The sequence below is a fragment of the Drosophila grimshawi genome, unplaced genomic scaffold (genome assembly GCF_018153295.1).
Source record: "Drosophila grimshawi isolate 15287-2541.00 unplaced genomic scaffold, ASM1815329v1 contig_311, whole genome shotgun sequence".
In the NCBI taxonomy this organism is placed as follows: domain Eukaryota; kingdom Metazoa; phylum Arthropoda; class Insecta; order Diptera; family Drosophilidae; genus Drosophila; species Drosophila grimshawi.
Genome location: NW_025063098.1, coordinates 20,775,713 through 20,795,059, shown reverse-complemented (window position 1 = coordinate 20,795,059; position 19,347 = coordinate 20,775,713). Strand labels below are relative to the sequence as shown.

At 44.6% G+C, this 19,347-nt stretch overlaps 1 protein-coding gene across 1 annotated transcript; it reads right to left on the bottom strand.

The window, feature by feature from the left end:
• Positions 1 to 296: 296 nt before the first annotated feature.
• Positions 297 to 18,933, bottom strand: LOC6568123. The gene is given in 11 exon segments (XM_032740799.2): positions 297 to 1,648; positions 1,719 to 1,927; positions 1,999 to 2,112; positions 2,191 to 2,360; positions 2,425 to 2,595; positions 2,670 to 2,760; positions 2,824 to 2,937; positions 3,005 to 3,071; positions 3,704 to 3,779; positions 12,939 to 16,519; positions 17,113 to 18,933. Coding segments are annotated over 11 exon segments (6,201 nt in total). The 5' UTR covers positions 18,590 to 18,933; the 3' UTR covers positions 297 to 1,517.
• Positions 18,934 to 19,347: the final 414 nt, after the last annotated feature.

The following is a 19,347-nucleotide window of genomic DNA, read 5'->3' as shown; positions in this document are numbered from 1 at the left end:
GTTGGTAGTCATGGCCATTTTTCTATTTTACAACCTATTTTATCTGTCTGCCGCCTAGAAGACTTTCTTCTTTTTTATTTTCTTATTCGAATGTGCAGGCCAAAAACACATTTTTGGTTTAAGGGACATCCGGATAGTCCTTAAAGCTAGCCGGGTTTTTTGTTTTTCTTATTATTTCTGAGCTACCCAGTGTCATTCCCCACCGAGTTTCTTTCGACGAACACTGGAAAACATTAAATACAAATCGAGTCCTTTGTACCTTCAGATCAAAAATATGTATCATTTGGCCAAATACATACAGAGTTTAGAAGGACGTGAGACGTTACCAGCCCAATTAAAGAATCAAGTAATTTTTTTTTATTTAATTTAGTTCAGTTTTGAATAACTTGACAATAATAGTTGTATATTTAAATTTTTTGTAGATCTTATATGCTGGTTGATCGGGTTATTTAATTGCAAATAATGTAATTTATAATTAATATTTATGTAATATTAAACTAACTCACAATCATTTGAATTAAGTATGTTAAGTATATGTAACTATATACTTCTTCCTGCTCTCCCTCTATCTAGTGTTCTTTCTCATATAAATATATATATGCGTGTATGTGTTGGTGTGGTGTGGTGTGTATGTGCCTGGGTGCATGTATGTTGACGAAAAACTAAACAAACAGCGCCGATTCTTCACATTTAAACATAAACTAAGAGAAAGTATGACTGACTGCTAAATAATTTTTACAAAAATACGCTGCGCTTGTTGCTGTTTGTTGTATACACTCGAGTTGTAACAATAGTCAAGCTTTACATATGTTTACATATATGTGTTAGCGATGGGTGCGAGAGCAATGGCTCGCATTAGCTTACAACTCACGCACTTGAAATATATAGTAGATTAATTACAGATTAGTGGCAAATCCACTGCAATGACAGCTTGTATATGGAGATGCATTTCAACTAGCGCGTTATCGTTTTTCTTATATATTACATTTACAATTGTAGTTTTCTTTAAGCATTGCAGTCGTATTGGTGTCTCTTTTATCTCAAGGTAAGACTGTGCACATTTCTGTGTCATTTACATTTCAGTATTTAGGGGTTGGCGTCTATGTCAGGACGGACGCACCATCAATAATATTATGCACGATTTGGTTATCATTACAAAACAAAACACGATTGGCGGGTGGATGAGACAATGCACAGATCAAATGAAGCAGCGCGTGCAGCATGCACACAATATTTTCTAAACAATTGGGTTTGTATATAAATTGCCTTCTATACAAGTCAAGTTACAAAATTTCTATGTGGACTGTAAAACTTAAATTAGGGTTCGCCATAAGTATTAAAGTATTAAATTGTAGTTATAATAGTTGCTGTTGCTATTCTCGCTGTTGCTAGTGCTGCTGCTGCTATAAAATGTTGCATTACATTGATTGATGACTGTTCTTCTCACTGTGTGTATGCATGTTTGTATGTGTGTTTGATTAACGTTGTTGTCAACAATAACCAAATCGCTGTAATTCTCATCTGGACAGACTATGGGATCGCTCGCGGCTGCTGCTGCCGGACGAGAGAGGCTGCTTGCTCACACCCATTTCACCAACACGCTGGTGTGGTGGCAGTCTATCAAAGAACGGATGTCTTAAGGCTTCACCTATTATAAATTAAAGTGATGATAATAATCAAGTAACAATCAGTGTGTGAGTCATTGCTAGCGAGCTCACCTAACGTGATGCGCGACGAGGGCTCGTACTCCAACATCTTCTTGATCAAGCTGAACAGCTCACAGTGATCCTCGGTGTCGCTCAGTTGACTGAGTACCAACGGCATGCAATGATCGCGCACATAACGACCCGCGCTGGACTTCTCATCCCAATCTAACTTACCATGATAGAAGTACTTTGTTTTGGTTTTGCTGTAAAGAGTGTGATTGCTACACGTTAAACGATTTCGATGAAAAGTACTGCGCCTTGAGAAATAAAAGCATGAGCTGCATTGTATTACCGTGCCATGCGATATGGAATTTGTCCCAAGATGCGCTCCATCATGGCCAGATGCTCGCGATTGTCGTGCGTCTGAAATAGTGTGATGCCCAAATACAGCTCGAACAAGATGCAACTAACAAGAAATCAAGTGTATCCGAATGAAATTAATCAAATGATTCAAAGGCTATTAATATTAATAGGCTGCACTTACCCGATGGACCAAACATCACAGGGCTGTGACCAGCCTAGCTCCAGTATGACCTCCGGCGCGCGATAATGGCGCGTCGAGACAATTGTGCTATGGTGTTCATGATCAAAGGTGGCCGAGCCAAAGTCAATTAGGCGCACATCTGTACTTTTGACGCGGCGCACTTCACGATTCTGTTGAGGAATACAAAATGATGTTAAAATTATGTAAACTTTGTGAAATGTTCGTTGTACATACAATTTTATGATTATAGTGAGACGTGTATTCCGAATCGACAAACAGTATATTCTCCGGCTTGAGATCTGTGTGCGTTAATCGATTGTCATGTAGAAACTTCACAGAATAGCATAATTGATAGGCCATGTGACGCACTTGGTCCAAGGAATACGGCTCATAGTTGTTCTCGCGCTGTAATCATAAAGCAAAAACATTTAACATTGTGTTCACCTTATTACAACTTACCAAGCAATAGAAACACATACCAAAAAATCGAAAACACTAAGTCCAAGCATTTCAAAAACTATGCACATGTGTCCATGATAATCAAACCAGTCAATCATTTTGACGCACAGGCTGCACAATGATGAATATATTCATTAATATTTATGTTAATAATATTGCGAATTGTGAACTCACTGATCACCATGCGGATCCTTTTGTGCTATCTTCTCTAAAGCATTGATCTCCAGCTTTGCAGCCTCGCGATATTTCTCAACATTCTTGATGATCTTCAAGGCCATGCAAAAATCACTGTGAATGCATTAGAGAAAAAAGTGTAATTAGAGTAACTTCGAAGAAATGGTTTCATTGAACTTACCGCTCCATGTCTTTGACCTTGACCACACGTCCGAAGGTGCCCTCGCCCAATGTGGCCATGATTTTATCTGAAATTTGGTAAAAGGAGGCAAATTGTAGTCGGGCTTAAGTCATGAATAGCAACAATTTTGTTAATTATTTACGCTAAATGCTAAACCTGTAACTGGGTATCATTTAGATTAAAGCAAAAATACCACAAAAAGCTCTAAATTTAAACTGCACTTAACAAAATGTATACGGAAAAGTTTTCAGTTTCAATATTATTTCATTAATTATATGCCAAAAGTTCGGGAAATATATTTTCACGTGTGTATGTGAGTGTGTGTATATGTGAGAAACTTCAATTTAATTATTACGGGCAAAAGAAAAATTTTGTAAAGTTTAATTTAAGTTCAACTTGTAATTTTGTTTCTCTTCTTATCTTTTGTTTCTTTGTTTGGGGAAATTATTAAATGAAGCTGTCGAAAATTGTGTGAAATTTTTTGGTGTGCCTAAAAAAGGCGCACGCGATGAGTTTGTTGAAAGATAATTAAGAAATAATAAAGAAAACTTGGATAGTTGAAAACTATATGTGAATTACGAGTAGGTAGAAGAGAGTAAAGTGCTGCAGTATTTTCTTCATTGTCTGCTTTTAACTTGGAAAGTATAATCTCTAAACATAAATATGGAAAAATTAAAAACGAAAAAAATTGTCACGAACATCTGTGGTGGAGAATGTCTCCGTTGTGGTAAATTAAGTGACCATCAGCATCATCTTGAATGACGGGCTTTGCTGTCTGTTTTGGGCGATCGATCGTTCGAAGAGTGGTTGTCGAGTGGTGGGCGATGGTGGTGCGATTGCGGGTAGGTGCATTTATCCGTTGATTTAGAAGGGGCGGCGACGACGAGGACGAATATTTAGCGAGTTAGGTTTGAGCGTTTTTTTGGTAGTGGGTTGTAAGACGTTGTTGTAGCAGGGAGCGTGGTTGTTGTTGTTGTTGTTGATGGCAGTCATATAGACGAATACATAAGGTGCGTGTGTGGTCAAAGTATGCAAATTTGAAAGAGAGAAAAGAAACAAAAAAGAAAGAGAAAAAAGAAAAAAAAAAACACATTTTATGGGTCGCCAGGCAGTATCCAGTGCATCCAGATATCCAGCCAATCAGACGATCATATATATATATACATCCGGCAGACGATCCCGCGTTGGCACCACAGCAATTCCAGATTTCCAATTACCATCATATCACCAAAATGCGTAATTCACAATTAATCCGCAGAGTACAGACATTCCATAAACCAACCATTTACATCATATCATCATCATCAAGTTGTTTGTACATCAACCCATCATCATCATCATCATTGTGATTTTCATCATCATATTCAGAAAAAACACGAGAAAAATACGTTTCGTTTGTTCGATAAGAAAATTAGTTCGGACATTTTTTTTTTTGGTTTTTTTTTTTTTTTTTTTTGGAGAGAAAGATTTTGTGTTTTACATAAATGGTTAATATTTTCAATAAAAAAAAAACATGTACAACAAATATCAAATAACATTTTTGCATATATATACACATAGAAATGCATGTATACACATAAGTATTTACGGGTATATGCTGCACAAAAACAAGTGCTTTTGTGTCTTGGGTAATATTAGAAAAAAATAAAAATAAAACAAAATAAACGAACCATAAATTAATTGCATTCGCTTATAGCTATAAATTGTAATTGCTTTTAGCTTTTAGATCACATCATATTTTGTATACTTTTAAATTTGTATAAATCTATAAGTGTATTTTTATATATATATATATTTTTTTTTGTGAATGTTTTTTGGTAAAAGGAAAATTAAGCATTTCGATGCAATATATATATATATCGATAGAGAAAGAAAGCATTTTTGATCAAGTTTTCTTACATGCACACACAGAGAGAGAGAGAAAACGCGTTAATATTTGGCTGTTAGTTAACAGAAGCGCAGCTTGGCGCGCTTTGTTTGTTAGCAATACTGTAAGTTGTGTTCAGGCCGGTTGGGCGGGCGGACGGGCGGTCAGGAAGCGGTCAGGTTGCGGTGGATGTGAGATGCGGATATGGCGCGTTTCAAAAAGCACAAGTTGCTTCGAATAATATGCATCGAGTGGCTTACAAAGGTCGAGAGTGTCTTTGGAATGCGTGACCTATGGAACAGCGCCGACGAGGTGGCGCTCTTTGACAGCAGATACTGATCGTGCTGTTGCAGATAACGCGACGACGACGACGACGATGGCTGCTGTTGCTTATAGGGATCCAATTGCTGGCGCTGATAGAGTGAGCTGCCCAGTGCATTGGGACGTCGGCTACTGCTGCTGCTGCTGCCGCCGCTATAGTTATCGTGGAGATAGCTCGACCCACTGCTGGGCTTGTAGCGTTCAAATTCGCTTAGCACAGCTGCTGTGCGTGAGCTGGCGGCCTGATAGCGCTGCTGCTGCTGCTGCTGTTGGCGACGTGTGTCCGCCGCAGCCAAACGCGCCCCAATACCACCAAAGGCAAGCGCACCCGAGCTGGACGAGTGCAGGACATTGCTGGGCTTATATTTGGACAGGTCGTTGTTGTTGTTATTGCGATCTGAATTGAGCAGAAAACGACTCTTGTTGCTGCTGCTGCCGCTGCTGCTGTTGACTGTCGGTGCCGTGTCGCGCAAAGAAAGGTTAGATAGAGCAGAGGGGATGGTGTTGGTGTTGGTGGTGCTACTAGATGAGGTCGTGTTGTTGTTGTTGTTGTTACTAGTGGTTGTTGTTGGAATTGTAGTACCATTGAGAGAGTAATTGGTAGGAGTGTTGGCCTTGTTTGTAATGCTTTTGGTTTTCTGTGAGATGTCAGCTGTGTTGGTTAGTTGGACACCAGTTGTTGCCGTTTCGGCCTCACTATCGGCCTCGTCAGAGCTACTCTCTGACGTGGATGAGCTGCTAGCATCGCTATCATCGTTAGTTACTTTTTTGCTGCGCGACTTTTTCTTGGGTGCCTCCTCGACTGCATTTGCCAATGCTGCTGCCACCGAAGCAGCTGCTGCTGCTGCTGTTGCCACCGCAGCAGCTTCTTTCACCGCCTGCTGTTCAATTGCTTCCGCTTCGGCGACAGCTGCCACCGCCGCCGCTGCTGCTGCTGCCTCAGTCTTCTTGGCCTCTGCTGCGAGTTCTTCCATGTGCTTGACACGCTCTTTCAGTTCGCGTCGCTTGCGCATGCGTTCCTCAAACTTCTTCGCCTCCAGGAACTGATTGTCCTCGCGCAGCAGCAACAGAATGGCAGCATTGTCTTCCGACGACCGATCATCGGCTAGAATCTCACGATCTTCTGCCGTCAGTTCCAGCGGAGGTGGCTGCTCCCTGCGACGATTGGCAAATCGACTGCGGCCAGCACGCTCCTCAGGTTGCCCACTGTCTGGCTGATCGGTGGAAAGCACATTGGTCTTATTGCGGCCATAAGCACGATTTAAGCGTGCCGAGTTGAGAGCCTTGTCCTCCTCATAGCGACCATAGCGACTTGATGGATAGCCACTGGCGCCCCCAGCACGCAGTGCATCATGATAGTCGTGATGCGGCTGGTAGCGACTGTGAGTATAGTCCAGCGGATAGTTGTCGTCCAGCAACCGATTGCCGCTGGTCAAGTAACCGCTGTCCGTGGAATCTGCCATATAGCGTTGTCGTTGGGCGCGCGTTCTGTAAGGTGTGCGCTCTTTGCGATCGGCAGCATTGAAGGAACTCGACGAGAGCTTCGGTTTACCCAGCTGATGGGAGGTGGCGCTGCGCAGTAGCCCACTGGAGCTGGCACCATAATCATCCGGTTCCAAAGTCTTGTCCCGATCCTCCTCGTGGCGGCGTCGTCCAGCCGCCCGCTCCAATATGTCAGAGTATTTGTTCTCCAGGCGCGAAACGGCCGACAATGTGGGCGTCTTGTCTTTGTCCAAGTGCAGTTCGCGACGCTGTGCGTCACAAGAAGAGAAACCATTGAGTCGCTTGTTGGGGATTTAATTGAGAAGGAAAGTGCTTTTTAAGCAGCGCTCGTGTGAAACCAATGGAAACGTTGAAGACGATGACGATGACGACGACGACAACGCTCGTCAAATATTTTACGCTCTGTCTGGTGCAGAACCAGAGCCAGAGGCAGGCAGAGACGGAGCCAGTGGATTAGACCTAGACCTAGCGAGAGTGCGAATGCGAATACGCAATCCGCAGACCCATTTAAATGGCATTTTCGGCTGTGGCTAATAACAGTGCTTGGGCTACTTAGTTTCACATAATTTCACTCGCATTTTGAGCGTCTTGTCTATCATCCAGCAGTGGGCGGGCAGCAGTGGCTTGCTTGGGGCGGGTAGGCAAGTCTATTTTATTTAGAACGCCTAGCGAAATCTAAACAAAAATCCACGGCACGCCGACCTTCAGAGTTTATATATATAACTGGCAGATACGTGAAATTGTGAATAGCTTTTTATACATTAGCCGAAGAGACTGGCTGAGAGAGCAACAGACTCAAGCGACAGGCAGACGGACAGACAGACACACGAGGAGAAGTGAGAGACGCATGGACATTTTGGGTTGGAATCGAAAATACATTTTTTCGGTAGCGTAAACGCACACGGCAAGTAGGAAGATATATAGAGAACATATAGAAGCGCTATAAAACAGTTTGTGTGGGCACCAAATATATTAAAATATGTGTATTCTATGCATAATCAACACTGAAATATATACATCCATGGGTATATACTAGCTATCTATATACACCTGCTATACATATATGATATATGCATAAGTACACACACACACACATACACATACATATATATATATATAGTATGTGGCAATCGGGGCTGCGATCTCTATTTCTCTCCCTGCTTTCTTCAAGCTGTGACAGAATTGGGACAGTGACTTTGCCGTGACTCATGTGACAGGTGAAAACTAAGCAATAATTTCAAGTATTTTCCATAGAAAATTCTCGGACAATGTGTCACGGGTCTAATTGGCTGGCTCCGATCAAATAACACACACGCATCGCCGCTCTCCATTGGCATCCACACTGCATATTATACTAACGTCGTCTAGGTCACGCCTATTATTGCCGGCGGCGCCCAAGCCGCGTATCGTCGATTTATAGTAGCCACCCACGGGACTCAGATGGGTACGCAGTCTGTCCAGTGCATTGGCCGTTGTGGAGCTCTTCTGATAGCGACCCATAAGGGCGCTGGTGCTGCTCCCCCCACTGCCGCTGGTGGTTGTGCTGATCGGATGATAGCCTAGGCCACCGCCAGCATAGTAACGTCTGTGGCGATCGCTCATTGTGTTCGGTTCCCGTTCACGATCACGTTCCCGATCCCGTTCCCTATCTTTGTCACGTTCCTTGTCCCTATCTTTTTCCGCTTCCGAGCGTCTTCGACCGCTGGAAGTCTTTTCCGAGCTGCGACGACGTTTTTGTTGTTTTGCTGGATTACTTTTGTTTTTGCTGATTGTCTTGTTGCTATTGTCATTCGTTGGGGTTTTGGAGCCACTGCGTCTGATATCGTTGCAATCTTTATTGTTGGTTTTGCTGCTGCTGCTGTTGCTGCTGGTGGTGGTGGTGTTATCCTCGGCTATGGCCGCTTCACTATAAGAGCCCAAAACAAAATAAAGAATTGCTTATGACGCACTTAAAGCTTTCCCTAATTCTTTCTTTTCAATTGTGTCGATTGTTGTGGGTGTATATTTTGGCATTTGGTATTTTCCACGCGACTGAATCGCGACGAACGCGCGTTGCCACGACACGGACCAAATAATAACTGAGGAAAATTCGATCGAAATTCGTGCGACGACGAAAATGCGCAGAGACGCACAACAACATTGGACGTATAGGAAAATATAGGAAAATTGTACCGCGGCCATACAAAAATATTGAGGAATCGTTTTTATTTTTGTGAAAAAGTGTGAAAATATTGCGCACTTGCCCAGTAGCAGACGAAGCAGCTGTGCGAGGTAGACAAAGAGAACACACACACACACACACACAGAAATAGAGAAAGTGAGAGAGAGAGAGTGGTAAGAGTGAGTGGGTGTATTAAAATGAATTCTTCTGTTAATCGCTTCTCCTTAAAATGCATTTGGTGAACTCATGGAATGAGCGCAGAACGCAGAGCTTTTCGTTTCCGTCATTTTATAAAACAAGGAAACGATCGAAAGTCTGCTCGTCTGTCGGTAAAATGCTTGGAGGAAAAGCCTTGAACTCTTCGTCAACAAAAACAAAAAGAACAAAGTCGTAAAGGCGAAACAATTACGTTTTATGTATTTTAAGAATGCCGCGCAGTAAAAATAAATACCACAGAGCAAATGCACTAAAACCACAGAGATCTAAAGAGAGCGACACAGAGAAAGAGAGAGAGAGAGAGAGAAATAATGGCATCGATCTTTCACTCTGAGAAGGAAGAATTTAATTCTAAGCACACAAAAGAGATTCGACCGACTCTGGGCTGGCAAACTTGAAAGCTCTTTGAAAAGCTTTATTAACATCATCTGCAATTTTTAATGAAAAACTTTTCAATTACAACTTTTAATTACACAGTCATAAATTAATTATATGCAAAAATAAGTACATATTGTGTATATAAACTTGAGGTGTATGTATGATAGTTGGCATTGGGCTAGGTAAAAGACCTAGAAAACATAAATGAATTGAAAACGAAACTTGTAATTTGTGTGCAGCAACCCAATTAGAATTACTGATCGTTCTCTCATTTGTTGAATGACAGACTGACTGACTCTTCTTATGTAAATGATTGCAGTTGAATTGATTGTCTTAATGGCAACTTTACAATCATCTCTCAGTCGCCTTCCTCATTCTTTATTGGCTATTGTTCGACTGGACACTCCAGTCCAGACCGTAATAACCACAAATGAACAATTAACACAAGACTCTTGACAATTTTCCACAGCATACAAAAAAAAAAATAATATTTTCACACTTCTGCACCAAGAAAATAAAGTTCGACGCGACTCGATGTTTACATAATTGGCCCCTTGCCGACGAGTAGAACGCGTTTTGGGGAACGAAGCAGCGCGTAGCTGCGCTGCAACTAACGGCAAACGGCAATGGGGCAAATTACATACTTAAATTAACGAAAAAAATACAAAAATAAAAAGAAATCAAATGAAAATAAAATAAATGATGAGAGCTGCGACGCGTCTGGCAACATTTTGACCGAGTTTTTGTTGTTTGACGAAATGCGGCAACATTAAAGAAGAGAAGACCAAAAAACCACCGTAAAATTAAAAATAATTTATACGTGTATGTGTGTAGTGTGTGTGTATATATGTAATTCATTTGCTTCATTTCTTCTGCATCGATTACCGATTACGCTGCTGCTGCTGTTGTTGTTGCTGCTGCTGCTGTTTGTTATCAGGTCGTTCGCTCGGATTGCGTCGAAAGCGCTGCAGCAAACTGTTGCAGCTTTCAGAGAGCAGCTGCGTAACGCTTGCCGCCGTCGCGCTGCGCATGTAGCGTCGCTGTGGCCGCGACTGAGTTGCTGCTGCTGCTGCTGCCGTTACTGTCGGCGTCGCAGTCGACGTCGCCGTCTCTAAATCAGCTGTTTTCTTGCTGCCGCTTTCAACATTCACAGCTTTTGGCAAAATCTTTTCGCTTTTTTCCCGATGGAAACGACTTAAAAATGTAGCCATTTTTTTGCGCGTGGGATTTGTTATCTTTTTTTACTTGTTTTTTTTATTTTAGTTTTTTTTTCTTTTTTTTCGCGCTATGACGAAAATCCGATAATACTAATTATATACATATATGTATGTATTAATTGACGCATGTGAGCGGCACAACATGTGGAAGTGGCGAGAAGGACTGATCGGGATAATGATTCGTAGTATTTATATAGCGGGCGAGTTGAGTTCCTCCTCTGACTTGATCTATTTCATTGGATGTACTAAAATATTCGATTTTTGCTGCTGCTGCTGCTACTGGCAGGGGTTTTGTTTTTGGCATTTACTCGTCGTCGTTGTCGTGGCAAAATAAAATGTATTGTACTGTATAAGTTAAGTTAAGTATAGTATAATAGAATATACGTATTTACATATAAAGAGCGTATTCATGTGTTGTAAAAATAATTGAAATTGTACGATATTTGGCAGCTATTCGACAGAAATAGACACACAACAGAAGCAGCGACAATTTCGATTGCGATTGCGATTCCAAATCGAATTTAATTATTATTTCAGCTTCAATTTTGCGATTATTTCAATGCATTTTTCAACTTGGTATTGCAATTTTTGATTCCTGAATTACACGCACTTAGAGCCATTTACCAGCTGGCAGTTGAAATATTCGCGATTTTTTTCCTTCTTATTTTGACGATTTTTGGGATTCTTATTATTTTCTTTCGTTCAAGCAGCGCGTCTTTGCGTTTTCAAGAAAACAGAAAACAATCCGAAATCAGCGCAACATTTACGAAAGCGCACGCCACAAATACTAATTATAAAAATTGAAAAATATCGCAACGACGACAGCGCCAAAGTAGCTGGCGAGTGTGTGCTCAGGGCGAAACATAGAACACGCTCCGTTTCGATCTCTGAACCGGGCGCTTGCTTGTACCCACTGCGGGAGAGCTGATGATGATGTTGATGCTGCCGCAGTCTCAGCTGCTGCTGCTGATGATGCTGCTGCTGCTGCTGCTGATGATGCTGCTGCTGCTGCTGCACAGTTGCCGCCTTCGTTTGCGGCCTGTTTCTATTATTGTTTGCTAGGTAGCAAAAAAAAAAAAAAAAAAACTTAACCACAAGCAGACGGAGCAAGGCAGAAAAGCCTACGTCAAATAGCTCAAATATGTTTCAAAAATACTCTATGCCAAAAATTTTGGTACTCTATTGAAAAAGAGCTACCACAACTAGATATAATAAATATTGGAGAGTTTCTTCTTAGGAAATTATAAATAATCTTAACTTTCATTGCAGAGTAAAAAAAATAAATGAATCTTAAAAACATTCGATATTCAAACTATGTTTATGTAATTATAATGTTAATTTTTCAAAATTGAATGAACCAATTGCCCATAAATATATAAATCAGAACCCATCTTAAAGCCCATTAAGTTCAACAGTGAGAAAGAGCAATCAGAATTCGTTGGGCTTGTCTATATATGTTTCACTGTACAGTTCAGAGAAGCGCTATAAGTATGCTTTATGTTTTTGTTGTTACATATTCTAAGGCAAGCAATTGCCGATTGTTAAACGTTTCGTGTGTTGTTTTATGCCGAGTTACATATTTAAATTATAAATAGCAATTTGGCAATATTTAAACAAAAATCAGTAGCAGGCGTTAAATTTAATACGATTTTTGTGGAACTTTAAAAAGAAATTAATTTGAACTGTTTTTAAGTGTTTGCACTAAGTAAACAACATAAATTAAGTGTAAAACTATTTTTAGCGAACCACAAAATTGACATTGAATTTCGGTTTGGTGTTTTGTTTTTAATTAATTTTTTTTTTCTGCTTTAGTCGATTGTGCAACGCTGTCGCCGTCGAGACAAGTGCAAGAGTCTGACGAGAGAGGCCACATGTGTAAGACAGCGAGAGAGATAGAGAGAGAGAGCGGCGACAATGGAACGCAAGGCGATAGAAGAAGGTGAGAGTAGGGCCATTTTTCGCACAGGAAGTGCGCTCCACAAATTATGTATTTGGCCCCCACAATGAACAACTACTTAACAACAAGAAGAGCGCGAAGAGGCCAAAAGTAATGAGCGCGGTGGCCTTTTGGATTGCCAATGAGTCAGCGCGTCTATTTTGAGAGGCTGAGTTGCCTCCGAGCATGGGATGGAATCGTTTGTAATGGGCTTGTTAGAGTTAGCAGTAGTAAGTAAAACGTGTCAGCATTCCGGACACATGTGCAACAAACAAACAATAAACAAACGCATGACAAAAATTAAAAAAAAAAATATTGTTGCGCATCGAATCTACCTCGATGAAATGCAGGCCCAAAGCGGACTTGGACATTTCATTTTGTTGTTGTTGCTGCTGCTGTTGTTGTTGTTGCTGTTGCTGGTGTAAGTGTTGTTTTGAGTGGCTGAATATGACAGAATTGCTTTGTTGTAGTGACTGTTGCTGTTGTTGTTGCTGTTGCTGCTGTTGCGCTGCCTGTGGTTGCATGCCCGTTGACGATGAAGGCGGCAGTGGTCCATAAAACAATTGCGTATTTGTATTTGGATCGTATTGAAGCGCGGGACCACCAGCGCCGGAAGCGTTGTGAAACTGCGTATGCGGATGTGGTTGCGTCTGGGCTTGGTACTTGACCGGGTGCACCACCTGACTCTGGCTGGGCTTGAGGTATGCATATGGATCGAAGGTCTGCAGTGGCTTACGCTCATGCGGTGCCGGTTGCTGCTGCATATGTTGCTGTGGTTGTTGCTGCTGCTGTTGCTTGGGCAGATTGTAATAGTTGCGACTCATCATGCCCAGACCAAAGTTATGCTGCTGCGGTTGCATTATACTTGGCCGCTGTGCGGAGCTAAAGGATGCCGAGTGGGTCAGCGGTGCACCACCACCACCGACGCGTTGATAAGTTGGCTTTGTATTAATCATAGCCTGATAACTGTTGCCATACATCTGAGGTGCCATGCCAGCTGGCAACTGCTGCTGCTGCTGCTGTTGATGCAGTGGTTGGCCAAATTTGTTTTCCTTGTTGGTGTTCTTTTGCATGAACATGGCCAGGCCGTTGCTGGATTTCGGCGCCTGCTTGGCCACATGCGAAGAGGAATAGGATTGCTGCAGCTTGTGCGGATGTTGCTGGAAGGGATCGATGCTGCCATTCATAGCCGAGCAGGCAAACGAGTTCCAATTTAAAAATGGTCGCTTTTGCTGAGGATAATGTTGTTGTTGTTGTTGCTGCTGCTGATGTTGCTGTTGTTGATGTCGTTGATGGTGCTGCTGTTGTTGCTGTTGTTGTTGCTGTTGTTGTTGCTGCTGTTGCAGCAGTCGCTGATAGCCCATGGGCAGCTGAGAGGTAGAATTGGACTTGCCAATTGGATATGCCATCCTCTGCTGCTGCTGCTGCAACAGCGGCTTCTGCGGATCGTAGAGCTGCACTGGCACGGGTATTTGCGATTCGGTTGTAAATTTAACGCCACCGCTACTGCTAGCTGCTGCAACGTCTTCTTTGTGCTCAACTGTCAGCGACTGTGACATAATTCCACTGTTGTTGTTGCTCTTTAGCTTTAGCATGTCATTCAGACATTTTTCTTGCTTGTTGTCGACATCTTTTTGACGCTTCGTCGCTGCTGATGACGTTGATGAGGATGATGCCGTTGTTGCTGATGCTATTGCTGATGATGATGATGCTGCTGTTGTCGTTGTTGATGCAGTTGTAGTTGGCTGATCCGAGTTGGCAATTGGTTGCTGTTGCTGCTGCGACGCTGCTGTTGCAGTTGTCGCTACTGTTGAGGGTATGTGAAAGGATGAAGTAAACTTGGACAGCTGCGGCAAATGCGTGGTACAGCAATTGGTTACAGTGAAGCTACTGCTGCTCACAGTGCTGTTGCTCTTCTCCGACTTACGTTCCAAAGAGGCACACTCCTTGGACGATTCGGCCTGAGGTGGAGGAGGAACTTGTGCTTTTGTAGCTGCAGTGACTGTTTGTTTGCCTGTCGTTTCTGTGGGTCGGCGAAAGAGTGCGGCAGCGCATCGCGGCGATGGTACACAGGAACTGCTGGAGCTTTTAAGTACACCTGCATTTGGTTTACTGTTTACAGCGGACGGCTGTTGCTTTAGTGGCAGTGGCTCCTTGCGGGCTGGCGGCTGCGTTGCTGTTGGTGCTGTTGCCGTTGTCGGTGTTGTTGTGGGCAGCAATATAGCCGAGTTGGATGTGCTGCGCGTTAGCGATGGCAGATGTTTCATGTAGCAGGGTATGTGTGTGCGACTGGAACTGCGCAAAAGCGGCGTTGCCGCCTGACTGCCACCTCCAGGCACATGCGTCATGGAGACGCTTTTGTTGAGCAACTGAGTGGCATTTGCTGCCACTGGCTGTTGTTGTTGTTGCTGTAGTTGCTGGTGCTGTTGTGGCTGCTGTGGTTGCTTGACGGGCACTCGACTGCTGAATGGCGACGTGGGCGATTGTTCGTTGCATACGATGAGCTTGTACAGATCATCCTTGGTCACGGCCTGTCTGACCTTGAGATCCAAATGCGACAACGAGGCGTTCTTCTGTAGGCGATGGCTCGACGGCAGCGATTGCTGTGCCGCCTGCGGCAGCTGTTTCTGCAACTCTTTCTGTGCCGCCTCGGCTACAGTGGGATCAAAGATGGCCAGCTTTTTGGCCGTCTTCGCGTCCACCTTGAAGGGCTGTCCAGCATCGCCCAGCTGTGCACCGCAGATCTTCTCATAGTTCCAGAAGGTGCGCTTTGGCGTCTGGCGCTTCTGCGAGCTGCAGAGATTCTCGCTCCAGAAATCGTTCATAAGCTGTTTGTTGAGCGACAAATTCGAGTCGCTCATCAGGTTATCCTTCTGGTGGTCCAGTGGACGCAGCGGACCGGAATTGGGCGTGCCCATTGGCATATTGGAGCTAGATATGCTGCGCTGCAGCTTGGGTAGCTCACTGCCGCTCGGCTGGGCAAATATTGAGGGATAGGCGAGGCGAGGTGCTCGATTCGATGTCAGATTGTTGGCAAAATTGATGGACGACGATTTGGAGAGGCCAGTGCTGGCAGCGCTCGACAGGGCGGGATGCGACGTCTTCAGCGGCATTGATTGATGCGAATTGGATTTGGTTAATGGCTGCTGCTGCTGCTGACGCTTAAGCCGATCATAGAGATCCTCGCATTCCTGGAACTCCTGATGCAGTTTGCGATCTAATTCACTATAGTCGGGCAAACTCTTCAAATACTTATTCATCATCTCGATCTCAGCATCATAGAAATTAGCATCCTGCTTAGCACTGCTGGTGGCCGCTGCCGATTTCTCCTCCAATTGTTGCTGCTGCTGCAGCAGCTTATCCAGATTGATCTCACCGGGAATCTTAGCGTTGGAGTTTGGCTTCTGCTTGGGTGCGCGACATGGCACTGGCGGCGGCGGTGACGAGGATGGCGTACTGCAGGACGACAGCGATATACTCGAGGCGGGACTGCTCGCAATGGTGGCCATTGTACGCGATGGCGTTGTGATGGCGCCTGTGGCCGCATTGTACGCCATCGGATGATGTTTGCGTGGCAGCGGCGGTGTCGACTTGGGACTTGCCGGCAACAGCGGCCGATTCTTCCGCAATGCCAACGGCGACGAGATGGGCGAACGAACCGCGCACTTCGTTTCCGGCAAACTAGAGGAGAATACGGACGCGAACTGCGGCGAAACGACATGAAAGAAAGACTGCTGTCCGCTCGCGGGCGGCGGCGTTGGTTTCTGCATAATATTTGGCGACGATGACGACGCGAATGATTCTTCACTTGGTCTCATTGCGGCGGTGCTGCTGGCGGGGCACACAGCATTTGGTGCCTCCGACTGAGTTGATTTGATGGCGTTGGCCTTGCCAGCATCTTGACTCATTTAAGCAACTGGAGAGGAGCACGCGCAACTGCGGAGCAGAAAGCAGGAGCTGTGTACTAGTACCACAAGCCAACAACAACTAGTCCTAGTACACAGTTCCACCTAAAGCAATGTCAAATCCCTAACTCCGAATAATTTCCATTACTTTACTCGCGAGAACTCATTCTAAATCTAAGACCTGTTTTAGTTACGCTCAAAAACAATGCCAAACTCGTATCACAAAACGATTTCCGTTACAATATAAACGTTTAATAAAGCTGAGATGGAATTTGCGAGGCGAGTTTTTTTTTTATTAAAAAGCAGACTTCTCTATAAACAATGCAATAATCAGACAGCATACGAAGTGTATATATATATATATATATATATATATATATATATGTGTGTGTGTGTGTGTGCGTTCTTTGTATTTGATGTGATTGTTTAACGATAATAAAATCGAATGCAGCAGCAAAAACGAGGCAAATTCAAAAACAATTCCAGAACACAGAGAGAGGGGGAATATATTGAGTAGGATACACCCACTGACACTAAACGAAGAACTGGACAACAGATTCACCAGACACCAGAGACACCGTACACCGTACACCATACAGACAACCAACCTGCAGATACTGTTCCGGTATCTTACTGTTCTTCGGCACAATAATCTTTTTGATTATAATTATCTTATCACCCTCGATTTTCGTAATGGTTATGGGCACACCTATTTGTGGCCGTTGCGGCTTAGCAGGCAACACAACCGGACGGTTGACGGTACGCCCCACCTGCGGCCCAGTTAGGATGCCGCCCGGCGACGGCTTAACCACCGGCGGTGCGGGCTTCGGTATCGGCTTTGGCGCTGGCTTGTATTCCTTGTGATCGCTGCGCACAATGGACAGATGATATAATGGTTTGTCATCATCCAGAATGCTCTTGTATGGCACTGTCTTCTTTTCGACCCGGCGCAACACCACGCCCAGCATATTCGGCTCCTTGGGCTTGATGGTGATCGAGCCGCTGGGCGCCGCGACCCGTTTGAGGCACACGCCCAAACTGGCACCAACTGGCGGTGGGGTCTTTGTGCGATGCAGCATTTTACCACTGGGTATATCACGATATCCATCCTCGTGACTGCCCGGCCTTGGTGTGTCCGCTACTGGCGCCATATCTGGATTGGTGTGCAGCGTTGGCTCCGGAGCCACAAGCGGCGATGGACCCGGAAATAGTGCTGTTAGACTGCTGCGACGAGTGTTTATGACCGGAGCGGACACCGTCTTCGACAGCGGAAACTTGGGTAGTGCTGTCAGATCCGCTGCGGGATCACTGCTCATGGCGCTGGCGGTGCTGCCACGACGACTAACGCTAACGCTGACACTTCCACTTCCACTGGCACGGGCAGAATCAATGCTGCTAATGCTGGAGCTGCGCAGGCGTTCAGGTGCAGCGCTTCTCTCATGATGTCGCGCCGCTGGCGATATGCTGCGCTCCCGACTGCAATGCTGGGACCGGGCGTCTCGAGCTGCCCGCTGCATGCGCAGCAACTCAATGGAGTCGGCCAGTTGCGCTTTGGTCTTGGTTTTGGGGGGCGACGTGCATTGGCCAGAGACGGAGGGATTGCATTCGCTAGCGTTTAGCAAATGCATTTCCATGGCATCGTCCAGAATGTTGGGCAGCGAAATGGGAGGATCACGCGTTACCTCTTTTTTTCTTTGTTGCTCCTCCTGCAAATTACGCTGTTGCTCCGCGATGCGCTGCAGCTGCTCCTGGGCTTCGTATTCGGCAAGTTCGCATGCTCTGGCCACAACTTCGGCGGCCACGCGAGCCTGCTGCTCGGCCAGAGCACGCGCCTTGGCGGCCTCAATCTCGGCGGTCACTCGGGCCCGCGCCTCGGCCAGAGCACGCGCCTTGGCCTCGGCTTGGATTCGAGCCTGCGCCTCGGCCTCAGCCTCGGCAGCTGCTGCAGCACGCAGATTGGTTAGCTCCGTGGCTGTCATTTGTTTGATGCTGAGGCGACGCTGGATATCGAGAGTGCCCTCGGGTCGAGCAGTGAGATCCGGGCAGCTGAGTGCGATCAGTTCGCTTAGTTCGTCGGACATCGCGGTCGATTGCAGAATACGCGATATATTTGTGTTGGGTTTATGGACGGACTGGTAGGGTATCGGTGTGAATCTGTTATCTAACTTTTCACTGGCGAATATAATATTCAAATGTTAATTGCGTTGGGTTCGACTTGCTCGACGCGACTCGCGAAGCTGCTGGCGTTTGCAATAAAGAAACCTGCTCGATAGATAGCCCTGTTAAGATCGAAGATCGTCGATACGATAGATCCGTGATTCGGTGGTTAGGGAGGAAGTGACTCTCAATGTCAATACCTCATTGGCATTTTGGCAAATGCTATTTGTCGTTTTGTTTCGATGTGGCTTATTAATTGATCAGCGACTTGCCAACAACAAAAAGCCAAAAGGAAAACAAACTAATAAAAAAAAACACTTTTCCTCCCATGTCAATGGCGCCCATCGCGCTACAAGTACAAGCAGATATATGTATGTCTGTATGTATGTACACATAAATTATATGTAAGCGATGCATATACCTGAAATCGTGTGGCATATTGAGCACTCGACATACAGAAAACAAATCACATATCGTAAACAGCAATGAGCTCATTGATCCGGGCGCCATTTCCCCCCTAGAAGCAGATCAACCTCCCGCCAATTCCTGGTTAACATGCCTGCAGCACCCGACAATGCTCCCACCACCACACGAAGCCTACACCTTGCCCTATATATGGGATGAGCGTAGGAGAGAACGCTGGAGAGATAACAGGGCGATTGGGCGACTCTGCATGTAGTAT